Genomic DNA, 11,758 nt, shown 5'->3' on the forward strand with positions numbered 1-11,758 from the left:
ACTCCTAAAACTTTGATTTCGTTGGATTTTAAATTTAATCCAAATTTTTATAAATTATAACGAGCTTTTGTTTACATTAAAAAATTGCTAGGAGGATAGAGTTGTGTTTGTCTCTTGTTAGTTTTTTTTTTTTTTGATATAATAAATAACATTAGTTTTATTATTTGGCGTGATTTGAAATTTTTTTTTTTTGTTAATAGAGATTTTTTTAAAAAATTTACAAAACAATGAAGACAAAATGAATTATTACTTTTAATAATTATTTTTGCAATTCAAAATGCTTAGTTATTTAATCAAATGAAAAATAGAAGAATTTGCATATTTTAGGGTTTAATTTTTGTTAATCCACTATAGGAAAGCAAAGAGTGTAAAATAATGGAAGAAGCTAAAAGGGATGAAGAAGAATCAAAACAGCAACAGATATGGAGTTGGGGGGCAGGAACGGAGGGACAGCTAGGCACAGGGAAGCTTGAAGATGAGTATCTCCCTCAACTCCTTCACCTTCCCTTTCTCTCCTCTGCTGAATCCATTTCCACTCTTGCTTGCGGCGGTGCTCATGTTATTGCCTTAACCTCTGGTACCCTCGTTGACTTCTGCATTTTCCCTTTGAATTCTTGTTATCAAATCACAATTAATCAAATTCTTGTTTGTAGGTGGGAGAGTGTTCACATGGGGCAGGGGCACAACTGGTCAGTTGGGCCATGGAGAGATGCTCAACAGCTTACACCCAAAGCCGGTCAGCTCCTTGCAGAGTTATGTCATTACTCAGGTCTCAGCTGGATGGAGCCATTCTGGGTTTGTCTCAGGTTCTTTCTCATTCATGATTATAATTTTTTCTTCCATCTTTGTTTTAAAACTCTGTTTTAAGGTTTTTTTGGTCTTTGCCAATTCTCAGACATAGGCTTGCTTTTTACTTGCGGGGATGGCTCATTTGGCCAGCTTGGGCAAGGGGATTACAGGTCGCAGAGTACTCCTGTTAAAGTCGACTACTTCACTAATAATTTTGTTAATCAGATTGCTTGTGGCATGCGCCATTCACTTGTATTGCTTAATGGTAACTGCTGTGGCAAACCTCTTCCTTCATTGCTAATCACAATGTTATAATGCAGAGATGCATCTGTGCTGCGAAGTTAATATCGCTTTAACATATGCTTAAATCACTAAGGTTCGTTGTTTTTAGAAGGAGCTTAATTTCATTTGTGATATTGCAATCTGGATTGTACCAGGAAATCAAGTTTATGGTTTTGGTTCTGGAAAGCGTGGTCAACTGGGTATCTCCAGAGATAAAATCAAATCAATTAATCTTCCTCAAGTCACTTGTGGGTTAGAAGATGTCCAAATCGTTAGCATCAGTGCAAATGGAGATCACAGTGCTGCAATATCTGGTGAGGGACTGACATACTTTCTATTTCTGACTATTGCAATGAAGGCAGGAAGAAAGTTTCTAGCATAAACATTTTGGACCATAGGTTCATATACGTATAGAACAGAAAACCATTCATAAACTTTTGTAATGGAAATGGTTTGAGATAACTTAACATGAAATCTTCAAAGACTTGTGAATTATTTTCGTATTGCAAGTTGAATCTATTGTTGGCAATTCATAGCATCTAGTCTCAAGCCGTTTATCATTCTTGTTGATGTTGCCTCGTACTGTTCACATCAGCTGATGGTCATTTATACACGTGGGGAAGGGGTTTTGCTGGCGCTTCAGATGCTAACTTTCCTCAGCTATCACTTTCATCTTTGCGGTGCACCAAAGCTGCTCTTGGATGGAATCATGGCTTACTGTTGACAGGTAAATGCATTTCTTTTCATATCCAATTTCTTTGTTTGTGGTTTAACAACCCCTCATCCCGCTCCTGTCTTCTTAAGATTTTAATGATGATGGGATATCTCGAACAGGTGACGAGGAGGTACTTATGCTTGGCGGTAATTACCATGGGGTTCTTTGTGATCTTGAGAAAATGAGTGCAGTGAAGCATCGTCCTGGTAAGCATTTAGATATTCAACCTGCATTAGCATTGTTGTTCAAATACATGTGATGAAGTGATGATGATTGCTCTATACCACTTCCAAAACTGGAAGAAAGAACCTTTTGGGTTTCCTTGTGTTTACGATGGGTAAGGAGCTTCAGTTTCTATAGTGTAGATGGCTAATTCCCAATGCTCCTGTTACTCTGAACTTTCATTATCAAACCACTTAAGCTATGCACACCAAATATTCATCTCATGTATTAGTTACTGTTAGTTGTCATGTCACCACCTCTCTGTTTCATGTTCCAGAAGATTCACCTGGAACTGCTTTGAATGAAGTAATCGGTCTTGATGGGGTTAAAGTTGTGAAGATTGCGGCCGGAGCTGAGCACTCTGCTTTAGTGACAGGCAAGCTTATTTACTATGAAGGGCTACCCATCTTCTTTTTCTTTACGGAGTCATTGTGCCATTTCATTTTGTTGATGACATTTTAAATTTTTGTTCACAGTGGATGGAGCAATAAAGACATGGGGTTGGGGTGAACACGGTCAACTTGGCCTGGGGAATACAAATGATCAAACTATCCCGCAAACAGTCAGTCTAAGCCCTGATATTCAGAATAAAGAAGCCTCCTTGAATGTTTACTGCGGTAGTGGTTTTACATTTGCCATAAGGTCACTCTCTGTCAATCCTGACAATATTTCAAGAAATTGAAAATGTTCCTAGGTAGCAAGTGGCATTATCCACACCACTACATGAAAGGATCTTGGGAGTTTAAGTGTCATATTTCTGTCATTAATGCCCTGAAATATTGATTGGAAGTTCAGTTAAGATTCCGTTGCTCAAGATGCTCGAGAGAACAAATCTACAAAAGTATTAATCCAGAAAACCGTACAATGAGGTCAATGCATAAGTGTCCTAGAAATGCTCAGTAGTTGTTTCCCGTGTAAAGCTGTTTTTCTTATTTCCACATCTGCGGAGAAATGTCTGGTTTGGTATCTTGAATGCCTCCTATCACCGTTTCATCGAACATGATATTGGATCAGATGTTAGTTAACAGCCAGTCTAGGTATCTATCGAACAACATCAGATGTGTTTAAATAATCCCCGAGCAGATGTCTTGACTTATGATTATGATAAGTTTTAAGATGTCTTGGTGATGTAGATGGAAAGTTTCAGTGATATGGGTTTTTATCAACTTGCAGGGGACCATAGCAGCCATTTATTTTTTATATTAATTGGTATTTAAAGAAAATCTTTTTAAGTTGGGATTTAGATGTATATACACATTTTGATAATGACTTGCTCTACAATAATGTCAACATAAACTGTGTCTTGTATATGCTTACCCGATTCTATAGTCTTACGAGGTTCATTTTTTTCTGCATCATTCTTCTTTAGTAATAAAATTTAGGATGATGAGATTCAAGTTGTGGATTGTTTTACTACTTATCATGGAACACTCTCCCCTCCTTGTGCATGCCAACTTCATGGTCATAGTACTTAATTTTTATTTTTTTTTATCTGAAATCTAAGTTTGAGTTTCCATGTTTCCCATTATTTTGCTTCTTATTACTTGAAGCACCAAATGATTATTCTTGAGCGTCTCCTCCCTCGAATGGATAGCTGACGATATATTTATATTTTCAAAACCTATATTTGACATATGCGAGTGCGTTTTATTTTAATCTTGTTTGTTGTGTTTTGCAATTCAGAAGGAGATTTATTTAATTTCCTGTGAAATGTATGGTTGAGAACATTTCGATAAGCCAATGCCCAGTTACCGGCAGCCCTTCTGTTGCCACTTTGGTTTGGCGCACTGAAAAAACATCCTAGGAAAGATAATATGATGTTAGAGGTTTGGAGTCGTATCATGGGCATGTTCCGCATCTGTAATGTCAATCTTGTTTTGACCTGGAGTAACATATTTCAAATGAGAAATAACATATTTACTCTAATACTGAAACTATATGACAAAAGCCTAGCTATTTGCAGAAACAGTACTAGTCCGTGAGTAGAAACAGCTTTTGGCAAGAAGTAGAGCAGCTCCCAGAGGATTCTTGAAGAAAAACCTTCGATGAACAAGACAAAAAAACACCTAGTACAACAAATTAGCATAGCTCATGGAATGCTAGACGTCAAGGCCAAAGAACAGGCATGCAGCGACTAACATTAGTTTTAATTGGTCAAAATCTATAAGCTAACATGCTAGCCAGCATGTATCCCTGGCTGATAGGTTATATAAAGTCAATCTCGTTTTTGGATAAATTTTAGCCCCGGGATATCAAAGAACCAAGAGCACTATCTTCGGAAACGTGCCACTTGAATCAATAAGAACAAGAAATCTCTTGATGTTTTGTCCGCATTTTTTTTTTTTTGGTTTTTTTAGCATTTTTATTTTATTTAATGCTTGTTTTAAAAGACAATTACAATATTCAAGCATATAATATTAACAGTTTGATAATATCTTGTTATTCATTACAATTTCAAACCACAGTAGTTCAGAAATCTAATCCTAACACTCTTCATATTGCCCTAAGCGCAACATGAGTGGATCGCCTACATGTCCTATAATTATTTTATTTCAATCTTTTCTACTTAATACTGCATCAAGGCAAATCGTAAATTAGTCGTCCAACTGTATAGTAAAACTTTAATTGAATTATTTTGGGAAATAATAATCTCCTAGAGTTAAAAATTCTAAGCCATACCCTCTCATCTAAAAGAGAAACGATTGAGATAAAATGTCAAGATCAAGATAGAGAAGCGTTTGTAAGTATACATAAAGAATGGTTTGTTTAAAATATAAAATTCTATTTATTTTTTGTGAATTATAAAAAACTTGGATTTTTTTAAATATAATAAATTAAACATATGAAAAAAAATACATTATTTTTTTCTTTTTCTATATATACTAACTAATAAATAATAATATAGAAAAGAAAAAGAATAACTTGACCAAATAATTGTAAAACAAGCTAGACACTTGATATAGACTGTGTAATAGATAAACAACCAATTACAAAACAATTGTTGATTTAGGCCCATTTGTCAACTTTGCCCTTGCATTAGGTTTCTCATTTTAAGTACGGCACGACAGGTTGTTTTTGATGACTTGTAAATCTAGGTTCAAGCCAAGTTTACTTTTAAGCCAAGTTATGTGATGAATTATTTAAAATTAGTATGAAAACTAAATGAAAAAAAATAATTAGAGATTAAATTGAAATTTTTTTTTAAAAAATAAAAATAACAATAAAAAAAATAAAGACCAAAATTGAATAAAAAAACTAAATAAAATAAAATATTGAGGGGCAAAATAATAAAAAATATATAAATAAAAAACATGATAAGAAAATAATAAAAAAAAATAAAGACCAAAATTGAATAAAAAAATAAAATGATGAAGAACGAAATTGAAAAACAAATAAATTAAGAAAATGGTAAAACACAAAAAAAGAGCAATCAAAAGAATTAAAACCAAATTAGATAATGCCTAATGATAAAATTGAAAAAAAAAAATTTTAAAAAAAATTAAAAGCAAAACAAGTAGTAATAAAAAAAATAATGGCAGAAAATGATAGAAATAGAATTTAAAGGATATAATTAATTTTTGAAAGGATTGGTAAAGAAAAAACAATAATGCCCTTAGAACCATCCGTAATGTTTTTCAAGGGCAATCCTATCACTTCACTAATATAAAAAATAAAAGACAAAAAGTTCCCTCTTTGCATGTTTATTACTTTTTTTCTTTTAAAGTTACAAGGATAATTTTGCTATGCAAATAATATTGAAAATAAAAAAAAAATCCCCTGAACTAAAGCTTTTTTTTTTTTTTTTTTTCTTTTAAGAACAACAAAATCATTTACTATACCAACAAAATATAGATTAATTTTTCCCAAGTCAGTTTTGTAATGTCTAATGATCCCTAGGAAAGATGTTTTCACTTTCAATTGCAAGTTTTGTTAGTGTTTTTTAAGAAGAATAGTTTTTTTAAAATAGCAAGATAATCATTTCATTGTTTCAATCCTCAATGATAACTGTATTTATTGACTAATGGCTTTTAGTTTAGTTTTTTTTTTATTTATAATATGGTTGAAGTAAATTAGCTTTACAGTTAAAAAAACAAAGAAAATGGTTTTAAAATTAGATTCCAACAATAAGTAACAAGTCATGTTAAGTTCATATATCCTCTTTTTATTTTTTTTAAAAATAATTTCTTTTCATGTACCTACTTGGCAAAAATAGAATTAGTTTATTGGCCATTTGGAACAAAAATCTTTCAACTAAATTCAATTCTTTCTATTTTTCATATTCCCTTATCCATTTCATCCTTTTCCCTTTGTCCTTGAAAAAGTTCCTTGAAACCTCCATAACTTAGCAAGATCAACTTGTCATTGCTACGTATCAGATTTTGATGAACTCAAAACACAAGGAAGATATATATTAAACACAAATCCCAATTTTGAGAATTATTATTATTAATTTTTTAACCATAGATCCTTATACTTTCTGAAAATTACAAGGTTATTTTTTAGCTGTGAAAGAAACAAAGTTCATTACAATATTAAACATGATTCATCTGTATAAAATTTGCATTAAATTTACATATTACAATGGTTCAACTGCATTAAATTTTGTTAAAAGCATCGATCTTCCTCCACTTTTGGCTCCTATATTAAACATGATTCATCAAAAAAAAATAAAAAATTCTTCCATAAATTAAGAATAATGTGATTAGCATACTTACATATTGGCAATGGTTGCTTATAAGTACATTATAATAAATTTACTTTTCAGGTTCTACAAAGCCACAAAATACTTAAAAAAACCAATCTTCTAGACTGCAGTTATCCCCGGGGCTAATCTTACGGGCACTTTACTCTCCTAGTTATTAAATATCATTCAAGAAACTAAAAAATAATGATTATTAAAAAATTTAGAGAGGGATTTTACAAGTGAGCAAACCATTCCTCCTAATTTTTTATTTAGAATACTATCGTTTTAATTTTTTAATTTTTTTCAAAATAATATAATTTTATTTTAAAAAACTTAATCTGAGTTCAACAAATAACAAAAGACTTGAATGATAAACTAATAAATAAATAAAATAAAAACCCTAAAACTATAGAAGGCTAATAATTTAAAATTAACTTGAGCCATAAGACCAGAATTATTTTATTGAAAGGCAGATACAAAAAAATCACGAAGTAAAATTTGTAATTTTATAGAAAAAATTAAAAACATAAAACAAATATAATCAAAATAACGATGAATAAATCTAGTATGAAAACTAAATGAAAGAAAATAATTAGGAACTAAATTGAAAAAAATAAATAAAATAAAAATAGTAATCAAAAGAATAAAAATCAAAATTGAATAAAAAAACTAAATAAAATAAAATATTGAGGGGAAAGATAATAATAATAATAATAAAAAAATCAAGAACATGATAAGAAAATAACAATCAAAAGAATAAAAAGAATAAAGATCAAAACTGGCAAAAAAAATTAAATGAAATAAAATGATGAGAAACAGAATTGAAAAAACAAAACAATCAAAGAAAATGGTGAAAAAAAAAGAACAATCAAAAGAATTAAAATCAGATTAGATTAAAAAAAATTATAAAATGCCTAAAGATAAAATTAATTTTTTTAAAAAGAATTAAAAGCAAAACAAGAAGTAATAAAAAAAATTTAGCCAAAATGATAAAAATGGAATCTAAAGGATGTAATTAATTTTTGAAAAGGGTGGTATGAACAAAGAGAAAAAACAACAATGCCCTTTGAACCGACCTTAATATTTTGCTTGGTTTCAAGCCAATTTTACTTTTAAGGCAGGTTATGAGATGATTTATTTAAAATTAAATGATTTAACTGATCAACTCTGTTTAAAGTAAACTTTAAGATTTTTTTTAAAAATTATTTTTATTTAGAATAATATCATTTTAATTTTTTAATTTTTTTCAAAATAATATAATTTTATTTTAAAAAACTTAATGTGAGTTCAACAAATAACAAGACTTGAATGATAAAATAAAAAAAAAATAAATAAAATAAAAACCCTAAAACTATAGAAGGCTAATAATTCAAAATAAATAACCTGAGCCATAAGATCAGAATTATCTTATTGAAAGGCAAACACAAAAAAAATCAAGAAGTAAAATTTGTAATTATATAAAAAATTAAAAACATAAAACAAATATAATCAAAATAATGAGGAATGAATCTAGTATGAAAACTAAATGAAAGAAAATAATTAGGGACTAAATTGAAATAAATAAATAAAATAAAAAATAGCAATAAAAAAAATAAAAATAAAAATAAAATAAAAAAACTAAATAAAATAAAATATTGATGGGAAAGATAATAATAAAAAAAAACAACAAATCAAGAACATGATAAGAAAATAACAATCAAAAGAATAAAAATTTAAATTGAAAAAAAAAAATTAAATGAAATAAAATGATGAGAAACAGAATTGAAAAAAAAACGATAAAAGAAAATGGTAAAAAAAAAACAATAAAAAGAATTAAAACCAGATTAGATAAACGCCTAAAGATAAAATTAATTTTTTTTTAAAAAAGAATTAAAAATAAAACAAGTAGTAATAAAAAAAAATAACCAAAAGTGATTGAAATGGAATCTAAAGGATGTAATTAATTTTTTGAAAGGGTTGATATGAATAGAGAAAAAAAAACAAAAATGCCCTTGAAACCAACCTTAATATTTTTTAAGGTCAATCTTAGCACTTCACTAATATAAAAAAATAAAAGACAGAAAATCCCCCCTTTGCATGTTTTATACTTTTTTGCTTTCAAAGTTATGAGCATGATTTTGTTATGCAAAAAAAATAATAATGAAATAACAAAAAAAAAAAATCCCTTGAACTAAAGCTATATATATATATATATTTTTTTTTTTCTTTTAAGAGCAACAAAAATTATTTTACTATACCAACAAAATATGTTTAGATTAATTTTTCTCAAGTCAATTTTGTAATGTCCAATGATCTCTAGGAAAAATGATTTCCCTTTCAATCACAAGTTTTGTTAGTGTTTTTTTAAGAAAACAATTTTTAAGAACAGCAAAATAATCATTTCATAGTTTGATGGCTGCATTTATTGAGTAATAGCTTTCAGTTTTTTTTTAAAAAAATTTATAATATGGTTGAAGTAAATTAGCTTCACAGTTAAAAAAACAAAGAAAATTGTTTTATAATTAGGTTCCAACTACTTAGTAACAAATCATGTTAAGTTCATATATCCTCTTTTTATTTTTTTAAATAATTTCTTTTGATGTACCTATTTGGCAAAAATAGAATTACTTTATTGGCAATTTGAAAGCAATTTTCTATTAAGTGTGTGGAACAAAAAAATCTTTCAACTAAATTCAATTCTTTTTTTATTTTTCATATTCCCTTATCCATTTCATGATTTTCATCTGCTTCCCTTTCTCCTTCAAAAAGTTCCTCGAAACCACCATAACTAAGAGTACACGAATTAAAAACCACAACCAACTAGACACAAGATCAACTTGTCATTGCATCGTATCAGATTTTGATGAACTCAAAACACAAGGAAGATATACATTAAGCACAAATCCCAATTTTGAGAATTATTATTATTAATGTTTTAACCATAGATCCTTCTACTTTTTAAAAATTACAATGGTTATTTTTTAGCTGTGAAAGAAACAAAGTTCATTATAATACTAAACATGATTGAATATAAGTACATTATAGTATATTTACTTTTCAGATTCAACAAAGCCACAAAATACTCAAAAAAGCCAATCTTCTAGACTTCATTCATCCCCGGCTAATCTTACGGCAACTTCACTCTCCTAGTTAATAAATATCATTCAAGAAACTAAAAAACAGTGATTATTAAAAAATTTAGAGAGGGATTTTACAAGTGAGCTGTTTATCAGTAAATAAAAAATCTCCAATAACAATAGAAAAACTTGATTCTTCAATTCAGCAAACCATTCCTCCTATATTAACCCCTCTCAATAATCCATGCTCGTACTCTTCCCCCTCTCAAAGCAAAGACAATAAGACAAATGGAGGGAGAGCAACATGAAACTGTGCAGCTAAATGTGATAAAGAAACTAGCTTCACTAGGTATTATGATGGTGGCAACGAAAGAAAACACTAATAACAACCGAGTATCTTAACAAGAATACCCACCATGAAAAAGAGATGTGAGACAACTACAAAGTGACTAGACCAAGCAAATCATATTATCAGTGTATAAGAAACTATAAAATTATTACCTCAGATGCCTACTTCATTTTATCTGTATTAAGCTACTCAAAGCATCAATCTTTCTCCACTTCTTCCCAACGCGCATCCAGAAAAATTGCCTATAAGAGTGAAAGCCTAACAAACAAAGTAATAAAAGACTAGTTGCCGTACAGGGGTATATTATCAAGTCATTTTATTTTATTTTAAAAAAAAGTGAAGTGAAATGTGTACGAGGCAAGAGTTATACATGCACACAAATACAAGTTCTGTATTTTGGTTCAATTTTCAAAGTTCAAGCAAAACACAAAAAAAGATTTCTGTTCTTTATAATAGGATTTTGAGATCAGTCCTCTTAACCTCCATAAAATCATTAATGTCATTTCAGTTCTTTTCCCATGCAAGTGTCTCAGCTGCAGGTATTTAAAAATGAAAAAGAACAACTACAACGAAATTAAACTACAATTCAGCATACGAGATACGGGAACCACCTGCTCCAAACTTTTCAAGGTAAAGATAATGGATAGAACATATAACAATGATGATCAACTGAAATAAAGAAGGAAAAATAAATGATATGTATTTTAGCATTCAAAATATGTTGCTGATCAACATCCCAATCAAAAAGGATTTCTAGTATTCAGTATTTAGCTGAAACAGGATTTTAAAGGTTGCCTCGAAGATAAACAAGAAATTATCCTAACTGTATTGTATTCTACAAAGAAATTTATTATTCAGTAACATCTCCTCATCCAAGCTTTAGTTTTCTCTAAAATACTCTTCAATGTGCTCTTAATTTTCATGCAAGTTTCCACTCTGAGAAAGTCGGAGTACTAGGAGCATTAAATTTGAATCACATTATTAGTCTGACAAAATCAAGACGAGGGATCTTTTCGCTTCAATTTGTTCATTCCAACCACACTTGTATAATTTCCCAATTGATTTCTGATAATTTCACCATCAAGAATATCTGACAATGGTTGAATTTTAAGTGATTTACTTTAGAGATTCTAAAAACCACAGAATCATAAATTATCCACATAAAAGATATATTTGACAATGTAAATGTTAGAATTATAAATAGATAGATAGATATCTTTTCTGGGTAGTCTTGACACAATACCATAACAAGCCAATAGCCATTTTATCCATCATATCAAATTGAAGTAATTTAAAATACCAGCAAACACATTACTGTTAACAACCCCACATAGACAAAGTTGGGAGACAAGTAAATTAGGAACTCTCACATGCCTCCAAGAAAATATATACTGGAAATTAGGAAAGAACCTGAATGCTTGGCTGAACCGAGGTGCCATGTTTCTGCAAAAGTAGGTCTACAACCATACAGAGAAGGAAAAAAGAAAGCATACATAACCCCATTTTTCCAAATTCTAAAAAAAAAAAATGAACATAGAGAGAAAAAAAGACTAGACCCTAGGATGATTTTAGCAATTAATGACCAAGAATATTTTATAAATCATAGGGCAAGACATAAGATAAATGCGATAAAAAAGGATAAATAATGTTCATGACCTGAA

At 29.5% G+C, this 11,758-nt stretch overlaps 1 protein-coding gene across 2 annotated transcripts; it reads left to right on the plus strand.

Annotated features, from left to right (window-relative positions):
* Window positions 1-269: 269 nt before the first annotated feature.
* Window positions 270-3,080, plus strand: LOC118037754 (ultraviolet-B receptor UVR8). Of its 2 annotated transcripts, none has more exons than XM_035043847.2 (9): window positions 270-577; window positions 654-806; window positions 896-1,054; window positions 1,227-1,385; window positions 1,667-1,798; window positions 1,906-1,992; window positions 2,286-2,384; window positions 2,485-2,702; window positions 2,739-3,080. In XM_035043847.2, the coding sequence occupies exons 1-8, from the start codon at window positions 376-378 to the stop codon at window positions 2,688-2,690; spliced, it is 1,197 nt and encodes a 398-aa protein (XP_034899738.1). In that variant the 5' UTR covers window positions 270-375; the 3' UTR covers window positions 2,691-2,702; window positions 2,739-3,080. The 2 variants fall into 2 exon arrangements, with proteins under 2 accessions (XP_034899738.1, XP_073260920.1); XM_073404819.1 differs by having other exon boundaries at window positions 2,289-2,384.
* Window positions 3,081-11,758: the final 8,678 nt, after the last annotated feature.

Source organism: Populus alba, chromosome 15 (genome assembly GCF_005239225.2).
Source record: "Populus alba chromosome 15, ASM523922v2, whole genome shotgun sequence".
NCBI lineage: Eukaryota > Viridiplantae > Streptophyta > Magnoliopsida > Malpighiales > Salicaceae > Populus > Populus alba.